General features: G+C 49.6%; 1 protein-coding gene across 3 annotated transcripts; it reads left to right on the top strand.

Moving 5' to 3' along the window:
* Window positions 1–13,742: 13,742 nt before the first annotated feature.
* Window positions 13,743–25,865, top strand: LOC143784722 (host cell factor 2-like). Of its 3 annotated transcripts, none has more exons than XM_077273281.1 (8): window positions 13,743–13,868; window positions 17,348–17,546; window positions 17,767–17,846; window positions 18,003–18,081; window positions 20,752–20,792; window positions 20,865–20,985; window positions 21,098–21,284; window positions 23,940–25,865. In XM_077273281.1, exons 2-8 carry the CDS (start codon window positions 17,384–17,386, stop codon window positions 24,532–24,534), a joined length of 1,266 nt encoding a protein of 421 aa, XP_077129396.1. In that variant the 5' UTR covers window positions 13,743–13,868; window positions 17,348–17,383; the 3' UTR covers window positions 24,535–25,865. The 3 variants fall into 3 exon arrangements, with proteins under 3 accessions (XP_077129396.1, XP_077129395.1, XP_077129397.1); XM_077273280.1 differs by having other exon boundaries at window positions 20,847–20,985; window positions 23,940–25,452; XM_077273282.1 differs by lacking the exons at window positions 20,752–20,792; window positions 20,865–20,985 and having other exon boundaries at window positions 23,940–25,452.
* Window positions 25,866–26,404: the final 539 nt, after the last annotated feature.

The raw sequence follows: 26,404 nt of genomic DNA, 5'->3' as shown, positions 1-26,404 counted from the left end.
AGTATCAGTTATCAGCAAGGTGGGAACACACAATCACAAGGGATCTGTGAGCTCAATGCCAAGCGGCAGCTGTGAGAGCAGATAAAATCTTAGGCTCCTGGATAAAACCCTGTGAATGTAATGAAATATGGACGTTTTCAATCACTTGAGTCCATTTCTAGAATATGAGGCACCAGGAGCAGAAGGAGTCTTCTTGGTGCCAAGTGGCGTAACTTGAAGCTCATAGGACCCAATGCAAAAGCACCAATGGAGCCCTAATTATTGCAAGTCTTTAGTAATGGTCATTTCATACTGTATGGGCCAAAGAACCTTATGGGCCCCCTAGGCTCCAGGGCCGGGTGCGATTGCAATCATTGCACCGATTATAGTTATGCCCTTGTTGGTGCCCAAGGCAGTGGGTCTCCAAATGTGCTGCATGTCTGGGCAGTACAATAATGACATAGGAAGGAGGGAGCAAGACATTCATGGCGCAAGAGTAGAGATGACCTCCATGGAACCTTCTGCTCGAAACACCCAAAGGACCAGTTCCACTGGCCACACAGCAATGAGAAAGACGGGATCAGCGGTGATAGCTGGTAGGAAGCGTGGAGAGAAGTATGGTGTCTCATCCGGCCGCCCCTGTGCGGAGCGACATTGTGTAACGCTGATTATTCTCAGGATCTCATCTGACCGTTTTGTTGCTGGACTTTTGTGCAGATTCTTCATGGAAAATAACCTGAACAGATCTCCGGAATGAGATATGACAGATTCAGAAAACAATCGGATCCCATTTGGGGGCAAAGGGAAATCTCGGACTATGGAGGTGGAGCAGAGGACTTCTTTCTGACAGCGGCACAAAGTACAATGATGGATGCTACCTACAGACTCTTCACACGCCGGCTCATCCTCCAATGACGTAAGCAGACGTGGGAACATCGTGTCCTGCTATAGTCCTAGTGTGAACGAGCGCCTTCGCCGGACGTCTCAGATCCCGCAGCGTGACACTCTCCATATTGGCTTCCGTTCTGCCCTCCAGAGGGAATAATCCAGCTGGGTGCAGACCCGCACCAACACCATGATCCTTGGCACCCCGCAGACCTCCAGGAGCGGCCTCTGCTCAGTGATGTCATCGCCCACTTTGGCCTCAGCCCCCCGGCATGTAGACAATGTCAGGTTCAGTTACATTCACCACTAACAGGTTCTACAAAAGGATTTTGGGGACCCATGAAATAAATGTGACTTCCTCCGGGGACAAACCGACGAGCGGGAAACAGGTGCGATCTCCTGAGAAACGACAGACGGCAGTGCAAGGGGCTTCTCTGACAGACAGCAGTGCGAGGGGCTTCTCTGACAGACAGCAGTGCGAGGGGCTTCTCTGACAGACAGCAGTGCGAGGGGCTTCTCTGACAGACAGCAGTGCGAGGGGCTTCTCTGACAGACAGCAGTGCGAGGGGCTTCTCTGACAGACAGCAGTGCGAGGGGCTTCTCTGACAGACAGCAGTGCGAGGGGCTTCTCTGACAGACAGCAGTGCGAGGGGCTTCTCTGACAGACAGCAGTGCGAGGGGCTTCTCTGACAGACAGCAGTGCGAGGGGCTTCTCTGACAGACAGCAGTGCGAGGGGCTTCTCAGGCAGCAGTGCGAGGGGCTTCTCAGGCAGCAGTGCGAGGGGCTTCTCTGACAGACAGCAGTGCGAGGGGCTTCTCTGGCTGACAGCAGTATGAGGGGCTTCTCAGACTGACAGCAGTGCGAGGGGCTTCTCTGACAGACAGCAGTGCGAGGGGCTTCTCAGACTGACAGCAGTGTGAGGGGCTTCTCAGACTGACAGCAGTGCAAGGGGCTTCTCTGACTGACAGCAGTGTGAGGGGCTTCTCAGACAGACAGCAGTGCGAGGGGCTTCTCTGACAGACAGCAGTGCGAGGGGCTTCTCTGACAGCAGTGCGAGGGGCTTCTTTGACAGACAGCAGTTCGAGGGCTTCTCTGACAGACAGCAGTGTGAGGGGCTTCTCAGACTGACAGCAGTGCGAGGGGCTTCTCAGACAGTCAGCAGTGTGAGGGGCTTCTCAGACTGACAGCAGTGCGAGGGGCTTCTCAGACTGACAGCAGTGCGAGGGGCTTCTCTGACTGACAGCAGTGTGAGGGGCTTCTCTGACTGACAGCAGTGTGAGAGGCTTCTCAGACAGACAGCAGTGCGAGGGGCTTCTCTGACTGACAGCAGTGCGAGGGGCTTCTCTGACAGACAGCAGTGCGAGGGGCTTCTCTGACAGACAGCAGTGTGAAGGGCTTCTCTGACAGTATCTATAAAAAACACAAGGAGGGCACCATCCCAAATATATAGTATTTAAAGGGATCTACCTACAGTTAGTCTGTAACAATACATGCACTAATCCAAAAACAAGAAGACTAACACAAGAGCAGGGATCACCTTATAACAAAGTAACAAAATATTTTTATTGCACACCAAAACCTACAACATGGACATATAAAAACAATTAAAAAACATTAATGCCGCTCAGTGTGATTATAACCAAACAGGTACATCATATAGCTACATAATACCAAATATTCAGAAAAATATATATGTATATAGGACCATGGGGTACAGAAGATTGAGTACAGCGTGATGGAGAAATTCAAAATATAATTTCTTTCAAACAACGATTGCAGTATAGTTGATGATTGGCACCAAATATCGGAGAGAGATTTATAACCATAAATTATTAATTAGTTATTAAACAGGGAAAATATATCACATACAGCATACCAATAATGGGATAAATGCCCATTTGGAAAAATATCTGTTACACAACCTCTGAAAAACAATTCCTCCTAAGGTTACCATGGAGCCAGTCATACACCAACAATAATACATTACCATTCATACCGCAGATACAGCGTACTCAAGAGGGACCCTCTGCCTCATAAATTCTCAAAACAGTGAAAAAGCCATAAAGATGCCCTGCTTGCCCAACGCGTATCGTCACAAACGTGACTTCATCAGGGGCAGATAGGAAATGAATGACAGCAGTGTGAGGGGCTTCTCTGACAGACAGCAGTGTGAGGGGCTTCTCTGACAGACAGCAGTGTGAGGGGCTTCTCTGACAGACAGCAGTGCAAGGGGCTTCTCAGACAGTCAGCAGTGTGAGGGGCTTCTCAGACAGACAACAGTGCAAGGGGCTTCTCAAACAGACAGCAGTGCGAGGGGCTTCTCAAACACAGCAGTGCGAGGGGCTTCTCAGACAGACAACAGTGCGAGGGGCTTCTCTGACAGACAGCAGTGTGAGGGGCTTCTCTGACAGACAGCAGTGCAAGGGGCTTCTCTGACAGACAGCAGTGCAAGGGGCTTCTCAGACAGTCAGCAGTGTGAGGGGCTTCTCAGACAGACAACAGTGCAAGGGGCTTCTCAAACAGACAGCAGTGCGAGGGGCTTCTCAAACACAGCAGTGCAAGGGGCTTCTCAGACAGACAACAGTGCGAGGGGCTTCTCAGACAGTCAGCAGTGTGAGGGGCTTCTCTGACTGACAGCAGTGTGAGGGGCTTCTCTGACAGACAGCAGTGTGAGGGGCTTCTCTGACAGACAGCAGTGCAAGGGGCTTCTCAGACAGTCAGCAGTGTGAGGGGCTTCTCAGACAGACAACAGTGCAAGGGGCTTCTCAAACAGACAGCAGTGCGAGGGGCTTCTCAGACACAGCAGTGCGAGGGGCTTCTCAGACAGACAGCAGTGTGGGGGGCTTCTCTGACAGCAGTGCGAGGGGCTTCTCAGACAGTCAGCAGTGTGAGGGGCTTCTCAGACTGACAGCAGTGCGAGGGGCTTCTCTGACTGACAGCAGTGTGAGGGGCTTCTCTGACAGACAGCAGTGTGAGGGGCTTCTCTGACAGACAGCAGTGCAAGGGGCTTCTCAGACAGTCAGCAGTGCGAGGGGCTTCTCAAACACAGCAGTGCGAGGGGCTTCTCAGACAGACAACAGTGCGAGGGGCTTCTCAGACAGTCAGCAGTGTGAGGGGCTTCTCAGACAGACAACAGTGCGAGGGGCTTCTCAAACAGACAGCAGTGCGAGGGGCTTCTCAAACAGACAGCAGTGCGAGGGGCTTCTCAAACAGACAGCAGTGCGAGGGGCTTCTCAAACAGACAGCAGTGTGAGGGGCTTCTCTGACAGACAGCAGTGCGAGGGGCTGCTCAGACAGACAGCAGTGTGAGGGGCTTCTCAGACAGACAGCAGTGTGGGGGGCTTCTCAGACAGACAGCAGTGCGAGGGGCTTCTCAGACAGACAGCAGTGTGAGGGGCTTCTCTGACAGACAGCAGTGCGAGGGGCTTCTCAGACAGACAACAGTGCGAGGGGCTGCTCAGACAGACAGCAGTGTGAGGGGCTTCTCAGACAGACAGCAGTGCGAGGGGCTTCTCAGACAGTCAGCAGTGTGAGGGGCTTCTCAGACTGACAGCAGTGCGAGGGGCTTCTCTGACTGACAGCAGTGTGAGGGGCTTCTCTGACTGACAGCAGTGTGAGGGGCTTCTCAGACAGACAGCAGTGCGAGGGGCTTCTCTGACTGACAGCAGTGTGAGGGGCTTCTCTGACAGACAGCAGTGCGAGGGGCTTCTCTGACAGACAGCAGTGTGAAGGGCTTCTCTGACAGTATCTATAAAAAACACAAGGAGGGCACCATCCCAAATATATAGTATTTAAAGGGATCTACCTACAGTTAGTCTGTAACAATACATGCACTAATCCAAAAACAAGAAGACTAACACAAGAGCAGGGATCACCTTATAACAAAGTAACAAAATATTTTTATTGCACACCAAAACCTACAACATGGACATATAAAAACAATTAAAAAACATTAATGCCGCTCAGTGTGATTATAACCAAACAGGTACATCATATAGCTACATAATACCAAATATTCAGAAAAATATATATGTATATAGGGACCATGGGGTACAGAAGATTGTGTACAGCGTGATGGAGAAATTCAAAATATAATTTCTTTCAAACAACGATTGCAGTATAGTTGATGATTGGCACCAAATATCGGAGAGAGATTTATAACCATAAATTATTAATTAGTTATTAAACAGGGAAAATATATCATATACAACATACCAATAATGGGATAAATGCCCATTTGGAAAAATATCTGTTACACAACCTCTGAAAAACAATTCCTCCTAAGGTTACCATGGAGCCAGTCATACACCAACAATAATACATTACCATTCATACCGCAGATACAGCGTACTCAAGAGGGACCCCCTGCCTCATAAATTCTCAAAACAGTGAAAAAGCCATAAAGATGCCCTGCTTGCCCAACGCGTATCGTCACAAACGTGACTTCATCAGGGGCAGATAGGAAATGAATGACAGACAGCAGTGTGAGGGGCTTCTCTGACAGACAGCAGTATGGGGGACTGAACCTGAATCTCCTGGGACACTTATAGAAAAAGAAAACAAAAAGCAGCACCAAAAGAAAACAAAGGGTGCAAAAAATCCTTCCAGGTATATACCAAACCTCATGCTATTATCCAGAAAAATGAAGGCAGCTCTCCAATAGAAAAAATAAAAGTGGTTTATTGGCCCATGTGCGACGTTTCAGTCCAGGATGTGGACCTTTCTCAAGCCTGGGACGTTTATAGGGAGAGGTGAGGACTGGAGCCCCGCGGCTCGTCACAACATGGAATCGTTGCAATGTAGCACAAGAAGATGCAACACAATGTGCTGCAATTGTAACCAGAACCCCCCGACAATCCGACCATGGAGGGTGGCAGCCGAGAGAGTCATAGGGGGTCTCCAGAGACAATTCCCAAAATAACATTATATTAGGTAATTGTGCCAGGTGAGTGATAACAAGGAGTGATAGACAAGATTCCCCGGTCCTAGACTCCTCTTCTGCCTGACCTGTAATGGCTGATAGCAGAAAGTAAGGCTACTTTCACACTAGCGTCGGGAACAACCCGTCGCTGCGCGTCGGGCCGACGTTCCCGACGCTAGTGTGGTCTCCGCCGCACAACGGGGGCAGCGGATGCATATTTCCCACGCATCCGCTGCCCCATTGTGATGTGCGGGGAAGTGCGGGGAGGTGGGGGCGGAGTTCCGACTGCGCATGCGCGGTCGGAAAAAGCGGACCGTCGGGAGCAAAAAACGTTACATGTAACGTTTTTTTCTCCCGACGGACCGCTACCATACGCCCAAACGCCGCCAAACGCATTCACCGTTTGGAAATGCGTCGCAAATGCGTCGCAAATGCGTCGCTAATGTTACTCTATGACGAAACAACGTATCCAGCAAAAACTTTTGCTGGATGCGGCGTTTCGCAAAAACGACGCATTTGCGACGTATTGCAGTTAACGCTAGTGTGAAACTAGCCTAATCGATAATATTCGCATGTCTTATATTCATTTTCTTTCTGGCCTGAAATTCAAGTGAAAAAAGCGGGCACCAGACTGTATCTGCTCTCCGTGGCCTGAAATGACTGATACCAGAGAGTAATAGACTGTTCGCCTTTCCGAAAACTCGCCCTCTGCCTGACCTGAAGTGACTGATAACAGGGAGCAATAGTTACTTGTCCTATACTTACGCCATGCCTGGCCTGAAATGGCTGACAGCAGAGAGACAACAGCTTGTATGTACTCGCACGGTGACATGAGAAGGGGCAGACAGGCGGGGGGCGCTAAATCCTCCGGTCCTGTTCTAATTCTGGAGCTCGTGTTTCTATATCGGGATCATTATCGATCGACAGGATGAAAACAGACAAAGCAATAAGTAAATCAATCAGCTCTAACAGAATCCTCGCCGCCCCGTCACCAGCCAGCAGACGTCCCCCCAGTCACCAGCTGCCCCCCCAGTTACCAGGCGCCCCCCCGGGTCACCTGATACCCCTGGTCACCAGTCACCCGCCTGGGTCACCGGTCATCAGCTGCCCCCCCCCCCCCGGGTCACCAGCCTCCCCCCAGTCACCAGGCGCCCGCCCAGTCCTGTTCACTATCCCCCCGGTCACCTGCCACCCCCTCAGCGACCAGCTGCCCCCTGGTCACCAGCCGTCCCCTTGGTCACCAGCTGCCCCCCGGTCACCTGACACCCCTTGGTCACCAGTCGCCCGCCTGGGTCACCGGTCATCAACCGCCCCCCCGGGTCACCTGCTTCCCCCCTGGTCACCAGCCTCCCCCCCAGTCACCAGGCGCCCGCCCAGTCACCTGATACCCCTGGTCATCAGTCGCCCGCCTGGGTCACCGGTCATCAACCGCCCCCCCGGGTCACCTGCTTCCCCCCTGGTCACCAGCCTCCCCCCCAGTCACCAGGCGCCCGCCCAGTCCTGTTCACTATCCCCCCGGTCACCTGCCACCCCCTCAGCAACCAGCTGCCCCCTGGTCACCAGCCGTCCCCTTGGTCACCAGCTGCCCCCCGGTCACCTGACACCCCTTGGTCACCAGCCGCCCCCCATTCACCTGCTACCCCTCCGGTCACCAGACATCACCCCAGTTGCGGTCACCATCTGCCCCATTCATCAGCCGCCCCCCAGTCCTGGTCACTATCCCCCCGGCCACCAGCTGCCCCCTTGGTCACCAGCTGACCCCCGGTCACCTGACACCCCTTCAGTCACAAGCCGCCCCCCCAATCACCTGCTACCCCCTCAGTCACTAGGCGCACCCCTTGTCCCGGTCACCATTCGTCCCTGGTCACCAGCAACCCCTTGGTCAAAACAAGCCGCCCCCGGTCACCAGCTAGCTCCTGGTCACCAGCTGCCCCCCAGTCCCCAGCCGCCCCCCCCAGTCACCAGCCGCCCCCCAGTCACCAGGCGTCACCCCAGTCCCGGTCACCATCTGCCCCGGTCACCTGCCGCCCCCTCGGTCACCAGCCACCACCCCCCCAGTCACCAGGCGTTACCCCAGTCCCGGTCACCATCCGCCCCGGTCACCAGCCACCACCCCCCCAGTCACCAGGCGTTACCCCAGTCCCGGTCACCATCCCGCTCCCCAGCCACAGCCGTTTCCAGATGTTTATTGACTTTACTTTGTGTCTAACCTCTAATATCCGGCGATCAGCAATCACTGTGTATAGAGCAGCGCCCCCTGCTGTAACCATCACTAGATCCAGGTTCTGTGCGGCCGCTCACGTTACCCCCCCATGTCTGTATGGACCTCATACACTGGGCACAGTCATGGGGGGCAGAGAAGGGTCTTCCCAAAACTGTTCCCACAAAGCTAAAGCTACAATTGTCCACAATTTCTGGTGCTGAAGATTAAGATTCCCCATCACTGGAGCTGGGGGTCCGCGGCCCCCCTGATAACAGCACATAGCATTATCCCCCTCCATCATCTGTACAGGGGGCACAATGCAGTCAGGGGGTAACGTCCTCCTGGAATCACCAAACCCAGACTCCTCCATCAGATAGAGAAGTGCGATCCGTCACTGCACAGAACACGTCTCCTCCGGAGTCCAGTGGTGGCGGCTTTACACCGCTCCATCCGACGCTCAGCATTGTGCTTGGTGATGTACGGCTGCATGCAGCTGCTCGGCCATGAAGCTCCCAGCAGGGCGCAGGGTTTGTGCTGATACCAGGGGTCTGGACTCTGCAGTTATGGGGTCAGCACGGCGGTGATGACTTTTCTGCTTTATAATTATCTCTCATCGATTATCAATCAAAGCACAAAATCTTCATCTACAGAAATGAGTGAAAGTCAAGTGCTGCAGTGACACCTGCAGGTGAGAGGAGGTGCTGCGCTGTCAGCTGCATACAATGATGGGGATTGTTGTTCCTTTCAGGTCAGGTCCATTATGTCCGTCCTATAATCCTGCTGACCCAGAGGACGGCAGAGACCCTTGTGAGGGGGAAGGTGATGATTATTTTATAATCCATCCCTGCAAGTCAGACGTTCAGTAACAAATCTAACTTCCCATTATAAAGTTACTGGAGCTGTACAGAAGGGTAAAGTGACAACCAGGACGACCGCCATGTTATTTTGTCACCTTGATTCCAGTAGATCCAGCTTTCCCCGGTGCGGAAAGTAATGAGATAAATGTGAATACCACTTTAATATCCAGATAAGCTGATGACTTCTATCTGATGGGGGTTATATTATATTTATATATATTATATTTCATTGGGGTGAGTAGTTACAATGTATAGGGCAGATTGGAGACGTCACCGCTACCAGCGATCAGTGACATGAGCGGCATCACTGCCCCCCGAACCAGGGGCAAAGATCAGCCTGAAGGGGGCGAAATACAACAGGGTCAGATTCTTGTCCTGATCCCTTGTAGGAAGCGAGTGGATTCCTGTCTGTTTCCTTCCTCTTCTGGACGAGTTTTGCATTTAAAAGAGCAGTGAATAATAAGAGAGCGGAGGGCAGGATGCGCCCAGTACAGCGGCCATCACTCCGCACCATCCTGGGGGCGATCACTGATCAGGAGACTTCAGTGTGAGTGCAGCGCCACCTAGTGCTGACGCCGCTCATTACAGCAGATCTCCGCGTGGCCGGTGACCTTCCCTCATGAGGTCGGGTGCTTGTTATAAATGTCTGCGGCCCATATGTAGAATTCATTATATCTGCAGATAATCTCCGTTAGGCCGGGGTCATACTTGCGAGTGTGATGCGAGAAACTCCATAGAAATACATGCAGCCGCACGCTCCGCTCACGAGTGCCGGGTATTGTGGCGAGAGACTCGCGCAAGTTTCTCGCATTGCACACGCAAGTGTGACCCCGGCCTTAGAGAAAAATAATCAACCCCTTACGGATGCCGCCATTTCAACTTTAGCATTTTTAAAATGTTAGTAAAGGTTTTTTAGATTGTCGAGGCGAGAAAGGGGAGTCCGATTTTATGGCTTAGATACGGGAATAAAATGTCCAGGGCCTGAAGCGAGTGCGTGATCCATCGCAGCTCCCGGCCCCACGGCTCAAATTGGGAGACTGAAAGTGCATCTTAAAATGTTCTTAGAACATAAGACACAGATACATTGTTACAAGTGATTGGCGCTAAGACTCCGCGACCTCCTGATAAGCACCTACCCATAGTAACAGTCAGGGGAACAGCCCACACTTCCCACACTTCACCCGGCGGCCCAGGACGCGCGTTTCGCGGTATAGCTTTTTCAACCCCTGTTGAAGAAGCTATACCGCGAAACGCGCGTCCGGGGCCGCCGGGTGAAGTGTGGGAAGTGTGGGCTGTTCCCCTGACTGTTACTATGGCTAAGTGCTTATCACTATTTGTCATATAGCAGACTACGGGCCCGCTTATATAGGGATATTGAGACGTGTATACACTCATAGGACCAACTAGTTTTCTGCTTTAGACATGTATATATATTTGATGCTTATCCCAGGGATGAATTTAATTGGGCTGCCCGCAAATAACCCGGTGTACTGATATGTTTTTCCCTATGATACCTCGGTATTAGTATATACTGCCTACAGCAGAGAGATATATTTAAAGACTTTTAACTGTATTGCTGTTTTTGTTTCAATAAATTTTGTACTTTGTATTAATTATGAGATCCAGAATTTCTTTGCTCTGTTTTTTGGTGTTTCTATGCTTTTGGAGCTATTCACTACATTTGACATCCTTGGGGTGTCTAGGGAGGGAATTTTGCCCTCAGTCACAACATATATTTGTGCTTTTTGACTATGTCTATACACCCGGTCTTCTAGTGGCCCCTCCATGTGAGGGGGCCCAGGGCAGCCACAGTCCCTCCAGGTCCTGTACACATCATATATCCAGCTTTCTTTACATAGGACTGCACATAACGGGATGAGATTGTAACGGACGCAGATGTGGTTGTATTACTACAATGTGGTAAGAAGAAAAGGAAACAACAGCTATAAAAGACACATAATGGAGGAGGAAGGAGAGGAAGCAACGAGCCGCAACCGCAGCCTTAAAGGGGAAGTCTGGTTATTAAAGAAGAAATCTTCCTGCCTCAGATCTGCAGAAACTGCTACTCTGCACAGTGCAGTCTCTCTGTCTTCTCTATGGTCTCTGTCTCTACAGTCTCTTTTCTCTCTGCAGTCTCTCTGCCGACTCTGCACTCTTTCTCCTCTGCACTCTCTTTCTTCTCTGCAGTCTCTTCTTTGCAGTCTCTTCTCTGCACTCTCTTTTTTCTCTGCAGTCTCTTCTCTGCAGTCTCTTCTCTGCACTCTCTTTCTTCTCTGCACTCTCTTTCTCCTCTGCACTCTCTTTCTCCTCTGCACTCTCTTTCTTCTCTGCAGCCTGTTCACACTCATTCTTTTACACTCAGGTGAAGAATTCTCTCCTACCTGTCAGGGCATGCTGGGACTTGTAGTTTCTTGCCGCCTGGCGCGTTACTGTCTTGTAGAAACAATCATTAATGATATAAACAAATATATGTAAAATAATAGAGAATAAACTTCTCATCTCTGGGGGGGCAGAACACCAGAAATACAGCAGCTCCGGGACACAGGAGACTGCGGTCGGACACCGCCGGTGTCTCCCGGGCTGTGCCGGGTCAGGTGGCAGCAGGTCACCGCTGGGGAAGCTGGACGCCACCTTACGGCAGCCGAGCACTGGGCGCTAAGCCGGAATTTCCCTCTGACACGGCCGATGGTGCGGACAGAGCTCGGCGGAGCCGGGGGTCCGGGCAGCATCACATTGTACTGCTGGGGGGGCTGCCGACCTGTTCTCACTGCTGGAGGAAGTCACAGCCACAGCACTGGGCATGATGAGAGTAGTAAACTATCAGATGGGGCAGAAATTCAGTCCTGGCACTTGACATCACACAGACCCGATCACCAGATGGGATATATTACTAATATTACCCTGGATGGAGGAAAGGAAGATTTACTACAAGACCAATATATCTAATGCTACCCGAGGCTGCTGGGATAAGTGACAGAGTCAGTGACTTTGTGCGCCGTGACAACTCTTAACAGTATGGGGGTCTGGAGAACACAGATTCTGCTAACAACGTAATAGACAAAGTGTGAACGGGTCCATAAGGGTGTCCATCTAACAAACACTATAAGGGAAAAAAATATGTACAGTATTAATGAGAAGATACTCCGGAGCAGCACTCAATATTCTGCTGGTGTAGTCACTGTATACATACATTACATTACTGATCCTGAGTTACATCCTGTATTATACTCCAGAGCTGCACTCACTATTCTGCTGGTGCAGTCACTGTATACATACATTACATTACTGATCCTGAGTTACCTCCTGTATTATACTCCAGAGCTGCACTCACTATTCTGCTGGTGTAGTCACTGTATACATACATTACATTACTGATCCTGAGTTACATCCTATATTATACTCCAGAGCTGCACTCACTATTCTGCTGGTGCAGTCACTGTATACATACATTACATTACTGATCCTGAGTTACCTCCTGTATTATACTCCAGAGCTGCACTCACTATTCTGCTGGTGCAGTCACTGTGTACATACATTACATTACTGATCCTGAGTTACATCCTGTATTATACCCCAGAGCTGCACTCACTATTCTGCTGGTGCAGTCACTGTGTACATACATTACATTACTGATCCTGAGTTACATCCTGTATTATACTCCAGAGCTGCACTCACTATTCTGCTGGTGCAGTCACTGTGTACATACATTACATTACTGATCCTGAGTTACATCCTGTATTATACCCCAGAGCTGCACTCACTATTCTGCTGGTGCAGTCACTGTGTACATACATTACATTACTGATCCTGAGTTACATCCTGTATTATACCCCAGAGCTGCACTCACTATTCTGCTGGTGCAGTCACTGTGTACATACATTACATTACTGATCCTGAGTTACATCCTGTATTATACTCCAGAGCTGCACTCACTATTCTGCTGGTGCAGTCACTGTGTACATACATTACATTACTGATCCTGAGTTACATCCTGTATTATACCCCAGAGCTGCACTCACTATTCTGCTGGTGCAGTCACTGTGTACATACATTACATTACTGATCCTGAGTTACATCCTGTATTATACCCCAGAGCTGCACTCACTATTCTGCTGGTGCAGTCACTGTGTACATACATTACATTACTGATCCTGAGTTACATCCTGTATTATACTCCAGAGCTGCACTCACTATTCTGCTGGTGCAGTCACTGTGTACATACATTACATTACTGATCCTGAGTTACATCCTGTATTATACCCCAGAGCTGCACTCACTATTCTGCTGGTGCAGTCTCTGTGTACATACATTACATTACTGATCCTGAGTTACATCCTGTATTATACTCCAGAGCTGCACTCACTATTCTGCTGGTGCAGTCACTGTGTACATACATTACATTACTGATCCTGAGTTACATCCTGTATTATACCCCAGAGCTGCACTCACTATTCTGCTGGTGCAGTCACTGTGTACATACATTACATTACTGATCCTGAGTTACATCCTGTATTATACTCCAGAGCTGCACTCACTATTCTGCTGGTGCAGTCACTGTGTACATACATTACATTACTGATCCTGAGTTACATCCTGTATTATACTCCAGAGCTGCACTCACTATTCTGCTGGTGCAGTCACTGTGTACGTACATTACATTACTGATCCTGAGTTACATCCTGTATTATACTCCAGAGCTGCACTCACTATTCTGCTGGTGCAGTCACTGTGTACATACATTGCAGTGTCAGTGTCAGATTTCCCAGCATTCTCTTCTGCTCGGTTATTGATGGGTTTAAACTATTTATTGTTTTAATAAATGAGATTTGGGCTGTTTCGACTTTTACCACCAGGTGTCGCTGCTGCGCACAGGGGGCGGGTCCTCACTGCTGAGACGTTTTACTCCGCCCTCATCCGTCCTCGCCCCTCCCCTCTGTGCGGGACATGCGGTGACGTCATCCCTGTCGGGTTTTCTCCGCTCTCTGGGCCGGAGTGTCGCTGTCGGGATATGTCCGCTGTCAGGTGAGTGATATCGCGGTGATGAGCTTCTGTCAGTAATCAGTTGTGTAACGATACAAGGCAGTGTGGAGACCGTTACACCCACAGCTGGAGGAGCGCTGACACTGACTGGGTATCACGACATGCCACTCAGTATCGTGCAGATCGCGGCGCCTCCCGATGTGGCCACGTAATATTGGCAGAGTTGTTAGGCTACGTTCACATTTGCGTTGTGCGCCGCAGCGTCGGCGCCGCAACGCACAACGCAAATAAAAACGCAGCAAAACGCATGCACAACGCTGCGTTTTGCGCCGCATGCGTCGTTTTTTTCATTGAATTTGGACGCAGCAAAAATGCAACTTGCTGCGTCCTCTGCGCACCGACGCGGGCGCCGCAGCGATGCATGCGGCGCAAAACGCAAGTGCGCCGCATGTCCATGCGCCCCCATGTTAAATATAGGGGCGCATGACGCATGCGGCGCCGCTGCGGCGCCCGACGCTGCGGCGAGGACCGCAAATGTGAACGTAGCCTTATCCAGCGGTGACTTGTAGATCTAGGGGCTGCGGAGACCCCGTGTGATATCAGCAAAGCCTGTGCCGGGGTCAGGACTGGGGGACGTCTCTGTGTGAGCGGCGGCTCCTGGGGGCCAATCAGATAATTCACAGATTGTTAACTCCGCCCTCATTCACCAGCACCGCCCACGAGGAAACGGGAAACACCAACCATATAAACAGCAGCGAGAGACGGGGCCCCCCTCTGTGAGCGAGAGACGGGGCCCCCTGTGTGAGAGCGAGAGACGGGGCCCCCCTGTGTGTTAGCGAGAGACGGGACCCCCTGTGTGAGGGCGAGAGACGGGACCCCCTGTGTGAGGGCGAGAGATGGGACCCCCCTGTGTGAGAGCGAGAGACGGGGCCCCCCTGTGTGAGAGCGAGAGACGGGGCCCCCCTGTGTGTTAGCGAGAGACGGGACCCCCCTGTGTGAGAGCGAGAGACGGGGCCCCCCTGTGTGAGAGCGAGAGACGGGGCCCCCCTGTGTGAGAGCGAGAGACGGGGCCCCCCTGTGTGAGGGCGATAGATGGGGCCCCCCTGTGTGAGGGCGATAGACGGGGCCCCCTGTGTGAGAGCGAGAGACGGGGCCCCCTGTGTGAGAGCGAGAGACGGGGCCCCTCTGTGTGAGGATGAGACGGGGCCCCCTGTGTGAGCGATAGACGGGGCCCCCCTGTGTGAGGGCGATAGACGGGGCCCCCCTGTGTGAGGGCGATAGACGGGGCCCCCCTGTGTGAGGGCGATAGACGGGGCCCCCCTGTGTGAGGGCGATAGACGGGGCCCCCTGTGTGAGAGCGAGAGACGGGGCCCCTCTGTGTGAGGATGAGACGGGGCCCCCTGTGTGAGCGATAGACGGGGCCCCCCTGTGTGAGGGCGATAGACGGGGCCCCCCTGTGTGAGGGCGATAGACGGGGCCCCCCTGTGTGAGGGCGATAGACGGGGCCCCCCTGTGTGAGGGCGATAGACGGGGCCCCCCTGTGTGAGGGCGATAGACGGGGCCCCCCTGTGTGAGGGCGATAGACGGGGCCCTCTACGTGTCTGTTACAAAAGCTGCTCACTGATCTGGAGGAGGATGTGGCCCCCAGATGTCTTGGCCCCTGTGTGGCTCCAGTGTCCCCCCCCCCCCCCCCCCGTATACAGAACAGTAGAGAAGTCGGAGGGGAAATAACATTGTGCAGAGTGAGAAATTGTCATCATGTGAGGAGCCGGATCTCCGGTGTGTGAGGCTCAGTCAGTGTCGGGCCCCCCAGTAACATTGACTTTGGGGCCACTGTCACCTCGTTCACAAATTTACCTCTATATAATAACTGGGTGGTCGGGTTCAGGAGATGCGGCTTTTTTCTGTATGCAGAGAATTAAGTGAATTATGCCAAGTACTGCCCTGATCTGCACAGCGGCCCGCCGGGGGATTGTCCTGTTACCCTGGGGGCCAGTCCGAGGCTGAGCCCAGCGGATCCTTCAGTCTCTTCATGTGATCCCTGACAGCCTGGATGATGGGAGATCGGGAATCCAGGCTGATCATCACCTCCAGGACTGTCAGTCACCACATACTGATGATGGAGGCGACGGGCGGTCACCAGATACTGATGATGGAGGCGACGGGCGGTCACCAGATACTGATGATGGAGGTGATGGGCGGTCACCAGATACTGATGATGGAGGTGATGGGCGGTCACCAGATACTGATGATGGAGGAGACGGGCAGTCACCAGATACTGATGATGGAGGAGACGGGCGGTCACCAGATACTGATGATGGAGGTGATGGGCGGTCACCAGATACTGATGATGGAGGTGATGGGTGGTCACCAGATACTGATGATGGAGGAGCCGGGCGGTCACCAGATACTGATGATGGAGGTGATGTGTGGTCACCAGATACTGATGGTGGAGGAGACGGGCGGTCACCAGATACTGATGATGGAGGAGACGGGCGGTCACCAGATACTGATGATGGAGATGACGGGCGGTCACCAGATACTGATGATGGAGGAGACGGGCGGTCACCAGATACTGATGATGGAGGAGACGGGCGGTCACCAGATACTGATGATGGAGGTGACAAGCGGTCACCAGATACTGATGATGGAGGAGACGAGCGGTCACCAGATACTGATGATGGAGGCGACGAGCGGTCACCAGATACTGATGATGGAGGAGACGGGCGGTCACCAGATACTGATGATGGAGGAGACGGGCGGTCACCAGATACTGATGATGGAGGAGACGGGCGGTCACCAGATACTGATGATGGAGGTGACAGGCGGTCACCAGATACTGATGATGGAGGTGACGAGCGGTCACCAGATACTGATGATGGAGGTGACAGGCGGTCACCAGATACTGATGATGGAGGAGACGGGCGGTCACCAGATACTGATGATGGAGGTGACAGGCGGTCACCAGATACTGATGATGGAGGAGACGGGCGGTCACCAGATACTGATGATGGAGGTGACAGGCGGTCACCAGATACTGATGATGGAGGAGACGGGCGGTCACCAGATACTGATGATGGAGGTGACAGGCGGTCACCAGATACTGATGATGGAGGAGACGGGCGGTCACCAGATATTGTTTGAATGTTCATTTCTCTTTTCTTCATTATCTCAGTGTATAAATTAGTATGATACATTTGCACAGGACTGCGCGTGTATATATATATTATTATACGGATATAGGATATTAGCGGCGGTCTGGTCGGCGCTGGATTCGATTCCACGAACGTGTCTCCGGAGGTGGACGACCCCTTTACTGCATTTTCCAGCTGCTGACCCTCAGAGCAGCGCTCCGGCCCTTCTCCCCAGTGTTTCGGAGGCAGGGGCGGCTGTAGCTCCCTGTGCAGCTTCGGTGCCATCTTGGCCGTTCTTTCTGACTTTGGCGCGCAGGAGTCGGTCGCCCCTGAGCCCATCCAGGTCATCTTACATTGTAGTCTCCATTTTTGTCTTCCCGGCTGCAGGGGGCAGTGTGAGACCATGCGGAGGATCTGGCGAGAATGATCACGGAGAGCGCTGACTGTGCCTGGGAGCCGCTGTCCCGCAGGGAGAAGGTGCCATGTGACCGCTTCAAGCACGCCGCGGTGGCGTATAACGGCTTCGTGTACGTCCATGGCGGCAGGCAGGACACCGTCCTGGGGGATTTCTGGCGCTACAGTATAGGTGAGCGACATTTTCCTGGTACATTTGTTACAATGCCGGCATTGTTATGTGATGAGCCGCAGCCAAGGACGGGTGCCCCCAGGAGCTGCCATCATTAGTGCACCGCCCCTTTAAGCTTCCTGGCGGAGCTCCTGGGCACATTCCTTTGGCGTCTTCTGTTTGGTAAACACAATGTGACACTTCCTCGTACTCGTCATCACTCTCAGCCTCTCGTTTTCAGCTCTTGGACGATGGGAGCAGCTTCCGAGCTCTCGACAAGCCCCCGATAAACTGGAAGGACACTCCATGGTGGCCCACGAGGTGACTGCGCCGCTCTCCCGCCAATCATTGCCCCTCCCCTTTATGTTGCGTCACGCTCCTCTGTGGCCGGGACCCCTTTAATTTCAATGGAAGAATAGAGACTTTGTAGCCACATTGAGGGGAACGCAGTGTTGAATTCCGCTTCTGTCTCCGCAGGGCCGGCTCTATGTATTCGGGGGGATGGTAGACTTTGGGGCAACTCGAGAGATGACCCCGCTCTGGATGTACGGCACAGGTGAGAAACGGCACGTGTGGGGTTAACAGGAGCGTGTCCGATGTGGCCCACTGGTTCTTAAAGGGACAGCACCTGTTTATTGGAGTTTGTGCAGGTGTCCCTTCCCCCAGCAGGTCTATGAGAGCCCGATTATACATTAAAGGGATACTCCGGGGTGATGATGAAACGGATTCACACTGGTATGTGATCAGATTATCTGCTAATCAGAAGAATTCACTGTGTGCAGCTCCTGAGGGCTCCTCCTGGGACGCGGTGCCACGCTTTGGGGGCGTGGCTTCATCAAGGCTTCTAATGGAAGCCACGCCCCCTGACAGACACCCCTTCCATACAGCCACAGATCATGTGACCGAGTCTGAGGTCCTGTGTTCCTCTACGCTCATTGAGGAGTCAGAGAGGAGCAAGGAGGGGACGGGAGCGTCACTTGTCACATTCAGGCTGGGAAAGACTGTGGGGGGACACAGGAGAGCACAGAACAAGCCACAGCTGGGCATCATGCCCCTGCCTGCAGCTGCACTCCTTGTCTGTGACCTATCGTGACCCTGTGCCTGCACAGCCCTGACTCCCCGCGCAGCCCTGACTCCCCGCGCAGCCCTGACTCCCCGCGCAGCCCTGACCTCCCGCGCAGCCCTGACCTCCCGCGCAGCCCTGACCTCCCGCGCAGCCCTGACCTCCCGCGCAGCCCTGACCTCCCGCGCAGCCCTGACTCCCCGCGCAGCCCTGACTCCCCGCGCAGCCCTGACTCCCCGCGCAGCCCTGACTCCCCGCGCAGCGCAGCACATGAGGCTTGTTCAGCGCTAGCAGCCGGCAGCTTGTCTGTGACATGTCAAGGAGATGAAGCTGTGACTGACACAGACAAGCTGTGGAGAAGCAGCGGCCATAGATCCCATAGAGCAGGCGGAGCAGAGAAAATGGAATTACATTACAAACAGAAAATCAGGACATACAGCATGGAGGGGGCTGGCAGGCATAATAAAAAGTAAGGCAGGCTCTTCTCTGAGGTGGTATACGGGGGGCTTGCATTGGGAGGTAGAACCAAGCCACTCCCCCCGATCTGCAACATGGCGCCCCAAAAGGAAGGGCGGTTCTCTCGCTGAGTAGTTTAGAATTATACATGTGATGACTTTGGAAAACACTACTAATATTGATGTGAGCTGGAACGGTTTTAGATGAAGTGGAGCCCTGGGCAAAAGTTTAAAGTGGGACCCCAAATGCTCACATATTGCACCATCATACGAACATTTCAGTTGTAATAACATGCGCTGAGTTCAGGCCATTAAAACGAGCAATCAACAATATTGAACTCATTCGACATAGTATAATTCAGGTCCCATATATTACTTATAGTAGAATGCACTTGCCATGGTCCTTGATAGAGTATACTGCAGCCCCCCCCCACACACAATATAATGCAGCCCACACAGTATAATGGACCCCCCCACACACAGTATAATGTAGCCCCCTCAAAGTATAATGCAGCCCCCCACACACACAGTATAATGGACCCCCACACACACAGTATAGTGCAACCCCCACACACAGTATGATGCAGCCCCCCCACACACAGTATAGAACAGTTCCCTCACACACAGTATATTGCAGCCCCCCACATACACAGTATGGTGCAGAGACACCGAGTATAGTGCAGACACATACACGCAGTATAGTGCCGACACACAGTATATTGCAGAGACACGCACACACACAGTATAGTGCAAACACAAACAGTATAGTGCAGAGACACACACACAGTATAGTGAAGAGACACACACAGTATAGTGCAGACACACACACAATATAGTGCAGGGACACAGTATAATGCAGAGACACACAGTATAGTGCACAAACACACACACACAATATCGTGCAGACACACACACAGTATAGTGCACACACACACAGTATAGTGCACAGACACACAGTATAGTGCAGAGACAGACATACACAGTATAGTGCACAGACACACACACAGTATAGTGCAGAGACAAACGCACAGTATAGTGTAGAGACAGACACATACAGTATAGTGCAGAGACACACACACACAGTATAGTGCAGAGAAACACGCAGTATAGTGCAGAGGCACACACAGCATAGAACAGAGACACACACAGACAGTATAGTGCAGAGACACAATATAGTGCAGAGAAACACACGCAGTATAGTGTAGACACAGCATAGTAGAGAAACACACAGACCGTATAGTGCAGACACACACACAGTATAGGGCAGAGACACACACGGGCCCCTCTTACTCACGGGCCCCATAGCGGCTGTGTGGTGTGGTATTAGCAGCAGGCCACTGGCTGGGAGCCCCTGGAGGAGTGGGGGCCTTAGGCAGCTGCCTAGTCTGCCTGCCCCTAAAGCCGGCCTTGAATGTAAGTTATGTCAATGTGAACAATTTTATTTTTTTATTCTCTGGAGTATCCCTTTAATAGTACAATATGTGAATAATGCAAATTTTTAAAAGGGGAAGAGTGCATTAATCTGCCATATTCTGCTCAGAGCATCACCCTTCTCCTTTGTTCATTCCTCTGATCCTCTCAGCGAGGGCGTTAACTAATTTACATTGAGAACTGGATAATCATAGATAATCTAATGGTAACAAGGTAATAAAGGAGACGAGGAGCGGCGAAGAGTCCTGTGTTATGTGATTACAATTTCTCCCATCAGAAACACGACGATGGTCTGAAGTGAAGGCCAGTGAAGGACAGGTAAATATTAGTTATGTCGCTGCTCCTCGGGGGCGGAGCTACATAGAAGTAAAGCTTTTCTGTGTATTACAGGAGAATAGGCCCACGAATAGGAAGGGACACAGTGCGGTCGTGTACCAGTCGGCCATGTTTGTTTACGGAGGCTACTTCGATATTGAGGGGGCAGTGGAGGAATTCTGGATGATTGATTTTGGTAATCTCCACAGTCTGCGTGGGTCGTTCTATAAAAAGAAACTGCAACAGTTGTGAATGTCTGCCCCCGATATAACATATCACATTAATGGTCACGGTCTCTTCTTTGGCAGATTCACAGAAGTGGTCACAGCTGAGCCCTCACACACGTGGTCTGGGCCCGGGGCCCCGGCATGGACACTCCTGTGTGACGCATAATGCTGCTATGTTCTTGTTTGGTGGACTAAAGAATATGTCCGAACAAAACGATTTCTGGAGATTTGATTTCCGAAGACATATCTGGTCAGTCATCAAAACCAGGTGAGACCAGTAATATAGCAGTTATATTCCTGTGTATAGGGGGCAGTATTATAGCAGTTATATTCTTGTACATAGGGGCAGTATTATAGTAGTTATATTCCTGTACATAGGGGCAGTATTATAGTAGTTATATTCTTGTACATAGGGGGCAGTATTATAGTAGTTATATTCATGTACATAGGAGCAGTATTATAGTAGTTATATTCTTGTACATAGGAGCAGTATTATAGTAGTTATATTCTTGTACATAGGGGGCAGTATTATAGTAGTTATATTCTTGTACATAGGAGCAGTATTATAGTAGTTATATTCTTGTACATAGGGGCAGTATTATAGTAGTTATATTCTTGTACATAGGAGCAGTATTATAGTAGTTATATTCTTGTACATAGGGGCAGTATTATAGTAGTTATATTCTTGTACATAGGAGTATTATAGTAGTTATATTCTTGTCTATAGGGGCAGTATTATAGTAGTTATATTCTTGTACATAGGAGCAGTATTATAGTAGTTATATTCCTGTACATAGGAGGCAGTATTATAGTAGTTATATTCATGTACATAGGAGCAGTATTATAGTAGTTATATTCTTGTATATAGGGGCAGTATTATAGTAGTTATATTCTTGTCTATAGGGGCTGTATTATAGTAGTTATATTCCTGTACATAGGGGCAGTATTATAGTAGTTATATTCTTGTACATAGGGGCTGTATTATAGTAGTTATATTCTTGTACATAGGGGCAGTATTATAGTAGTTATATTCTTGTACATAGGGGAAGTATTATAGTAGTTATATTCCTGTACATAGGAGCAGTATTATAGTAGTTATATTCTTGTACATAGAAGGCAGTATTATAGTAGATATATTCTTGTATATAGGGGCAATATTATAGTAGTTATATTCTTGTACATAAGAGCAGTATTATAGTAGTTATATTCTTGTATATAGGAGCAGTATTATAGTAGTTATATTCTTGTATATAGGAGCAGTATTATAGTAGTTATATTCTTGTACATAGGAGCAGTATTATAGTAGTTATATTCTTGTACATAGGGGAAGTATTATAGTAGTTATATTCCTGTATATAGGGGAAGTATTATAGTAGCTATATTCCTGTATATAGGGGCAGTATTATAGTAGTTATATTCTTGTACATAGGGGCAGTATTATAGTAGTTATATTCTTGTACATAGGAGCAGTATTATAATAGTTATATTGTTGTACATAGGGTCAGTATTATAGTAGTTATATTCCTGTATATAGGGGCAGTATTATAGTAGTTATATTCTTGTACATAGGAGCAGTATTATAGTAGTTATATTCCTGTACATAGGAGCAGTATTATAGTAGTTATATTCTTGTACATAGGAGCAGTATTATAGCAGTTATATTCTTGTACATGGAGCAGTATTATAGCAGTTATATTCTTGTACATAGGAGCAGTATTATAGTAGTTATATTCTTGTACATAGGAGCAGTATTATAGTAGTTATATTCTTGTACATAGGGGAAGTATTATAGTAGTTATATTCCTGTATATAGGGGAAGTATTATAGTAGTTATATTCCTGTATATAGGGGCAGTATTATAGTAGTTATATTCTTGTACATAGGGGCAGTATTATAGTAGTTATATTCCTGTATGTAGGGGCAGTATTATAGTAGTTATATTCTTGTACATAGGAGCAGTATTATAATAGTTATATTGTTGTACATAGGGTCAGTATTATAGTAGTTATATTCCTGTATATAGGGGCAGTATTATAGTAGTTATATTCTTGTACATAGGAGCAGTATTATAGTAGTTATATTCCTGTACATAGGAGCAGTATTATAGTAGTTATATTCTTGTACATAGGAGCTGTATTATAGCAGTTATATTCTTGTACATGGAGCAGTATTATAGTAGTTATATTCTTGTACATAGGAGCAGTATTATAGTAGTTATATTCTTGTACATAGGAGCAGTATTATAGTAGTTATATTCTTGTACATAGGGGAAGTATTATAGTAGTTATATTCCTGTATATAGGGGAAGTATTATAGTAGTTATATTCCTGTATATAGGGGCAGTATTATAGTAGTTATATTCTTGTACATAGGGGCAGTATTATAGTAGTTATATTCCTGTATGTAGGGGCAGTATTATAGTAGTTATATTCTTGTACATAGGAGCAGTATTATAATAGTTATATTGTTGTACATAGGGTCAGTATTATAGTAGTTATATTCCTGTATATAGGGGCAGTATTATAGTAGTTATATTCTTGTACATAGGAGCAGTATTATAGTAGTTATATTCCTGTACATAGGAGCAGTATTATAGTAGTTATATTCTTGTACATAGGAGCAGTATTATAGCAGTTATATTCTTGTACATGGAGCAGTATTATAGCAGTTATATTCTTGTACATAGGAGCAGTATTATAGCAGTTATATTCTTGTACATAGGAGCAGTATTATAGTAGTTATATTCTTGTACATAGGGGCAGTATTATAGTAGTTATATTCTTGTACATAGGGGCAGTATTATAGTAGTTATATTCTTGTACATAGGGGCAGTATTATAGTAGTTATATTCCTGTATGTAGGGGCAGTATTATAGTAGTTATATGTCTTCCCTCTTTTTCCTCTCTTTTCTGGATATGTGAAGCTCTGGGCCCCCGAAGTCAGTTGGCCATGCTTGTGTGCTCCATCGCGGCTGTCTGTGGATCGTCGGGGGAGGTTTACCATCTCGCACTCCTGCACATAACTTGTGGAAATATGATTTTGCTTCTCGCTCTTGGAAGAAAATCTCCCGGGTGAAGCAGAGAGTGGACTGTGCGCGGATGTATCACTCCGTGGCTGCGGTGGACGGTGCTGCCACCTCTGGCCGCCGGGCCTCTTTGCTGTGCGGTGAGTACGTGGAGGCGCCCGGCCCTGATTCTTCCGTGGAGAAGATTTATTCTTTTCTTACTTTGGGCTCCAGTAAAGTGTCCACAATCTCCAAGTCCAACCTCATCGAGATGAAGACATTTGCGGAGCGGCCGGCGACCCCCGTCCTCTGTTCCTGCTCCTTCTCCTCCGGTGCTGATGAGCAGCGTCTGATGAGCGGATACGAGAACGAGTCTTTTACGCTCCTGGAGGAGGAATGTCCACCGCCTGCACGTTCCTGCGGGGATCTGGCCGAGGAGGTTTTCCTGATGATCGGGGGGCGGCCGCTCTCCAGACATTACGAGATCTCCGTCGGCCGGATTATGGTGGAGTAGCTGAGTAATCTGCGGGATTATCTGTTACATCGGGCGGCTGCCATGTCCGATCAGCGACGCTCCCTGTCGTAGGGTGAATGGACTGTGACCTCGGGCAGGAAACGATCCTTGAATATTGGCTGCACTCACAGGTGCTATGGAGATTTTAAATGGACAATGTACAGTTTGTTGTTCTCTGTTATCAGCCATTTCAGGCTGACAGTCTAGTGTTTTATTTGTGCGTCGAATGAGGGAAATTATCTGCTGCACTCACTTTAAGCCTTGCGTTACTGTCCCTTTAAATATGAATGTGGTGGCTGCGGTCACAGAAGCGTCATGTTCTATATTGGGCCGTGTATCCAGGACACTTCAGCGGGGGCTGCTCCCGATCCTTGGAGGGGTCGTCTACTGGGACTGAATGCTTACGGAGCAGGGTATTAATTACCGCTCTGATGACCTATGACCTGTGCTATAAGTTGGATACGGGCAGAACCAGCAAGAACCAAGTGTTAAAGGGGTTATCTGTCCCTAGCGGTGTGTGGACATCATATAGAGCGGTGTTGTGTAACTGGCCCTTTAAGGAATATGTGGGGTAACCACAAGTGCACTTAAAGTGACGGCTTGAGGGTCAGATCCTGCGGCCAAGCTGCTTATTCTAAATACCTTAAAACCAGCAACCCAGCCGTTCACTCCTGGGAGAAGCGCGAGAAACCCCCATAACGCAGCCCCCGTGGGGTGGGCACTATGGATCCTGGAAATGATGGCGGACCATTGTCTCATACATATGTGCCAAATCTAATGGTGCCAGGGCTCAGGGGAAGTGCTCAGAAGGCGCTCAATGTTTGATTTGTGCCATAAACTTTTGTTTACAATAAAAATCTGCAGATTGTTTTATTCGCTCTTTGTAATAAACAAAGTTTAGAAGAAGTTTGACTTTTCTGTAACGGCTGCAGGCACCCTACTATATGTCAGGAGTTAGAGACGGAGCCTCGGGTATTTCTGAGTCACTTGGTCATAAAGTGAGAGAACAAGTTATTCTGTATTGTAAATCTTATTGCTTCCCCTGTGGGCGCTGCCTGCAGTGTAAAGAATGGAGGTTGTGAGGGATGTGTGGTGTCTACTGTCTGTCACTTTAGATACAATGTATCCAGCACTGGAGGATTCTACATGGAAACGTCACTATGGAAACTGTGACAAAGGACTGGACAGTCTCACATGCTTCCCAGCAGTAGAGGAGTTCAGGATCTGTGGAAAGCTGGGTGCCGACTGCTCCTGCACAAATCGGGGATTTTTACTTTTCCTCCGCTCTTGCGTGTGGTCGTTTCTACAGAACTCTGCCTCATTCAGCTTATGATCTATGGCGCAATGTCGATACTTTCCTGACGGGAGCGGATGCTCGTCTCCTGCCAAGGAATAAAGTCAGAACCGGAGAGTGAAAATCAGAAAGACAAATCTGTTTGTTTTTAATTTGATGTCAAATAGAATCATTTCCCCGGAAATTGGTTCAGTACAAACTGGAGATGTGATCTGGTGTCTACAACGAATCGCCATAAAAAATAAAATAAGTTACATTCTGCTCTACAGCAAAAGCTTCAATATCAAAAAGAGTAAAAATCCTGTTAGTGCGAAAATGACAGAAAATACAATAGTGACTACGAGGAAGAGGGCGGAGCTTAGCCTAACCCCACCCACAAGTGAAGGCTACAAGTAATGTTTCCTATTGCTTCTACTCCAGTTACAGCCAGAGCTGCATTCAAAACGTTGTTCTTTCCTGTCTGATGCAACAGAGAAGTCTAGATAATAGCAGCGGTAGGGGCTGGAAGAACGGTAACTGCAGCTCTGGCTGGGATTACAGCAGAAGACAGAATGGAAATATACTCTAGTCACAGGC

The sequence above is a fragment of the Ranitomeya variabilis genome, chromosome 7, assembly GCF_051348905.1.
Source record: "Ranitomeya variabilis isolate aRanVar5 chromosome 7, aRanVar5.hap1, whole genome shotgun sequence".
Lineage (NCBI taxonomy): Eukaryota > Metazoa > Chordata > Amphibia > Anura > Dendrobatidae > Ranitomeya > Ranitomeya variabilis.
The sequence above is the reverse complement of the archived record's forward strand: the minus strand, read 5'-3'. Positions and strand labels throughout refer to the sequence as shown.

Coding starts and splice junctions, on each gene's coding strand:
- LOC143784722 (XM_077273280.1), top strand. CDS start 17,384: ATGATCACGGAGAGCGCTGACTGTGCCTGGGAGCCGCTGTCCCGCAGG. Junction 17,547..17,766: donor TTTCTGGCGCTACAGTATAG/GTGAGCGACATT, acceptor TCTCGTTTTCAG/CTCTTGGACGATGGGAGCAG. Junction 20,986..21,097: donor ATTCTGGATGATTGATTTTG/GTAATCTCCACA, acceptor CTTCTTTGGCAG/ATTCACAGAAGTGGTCACAG.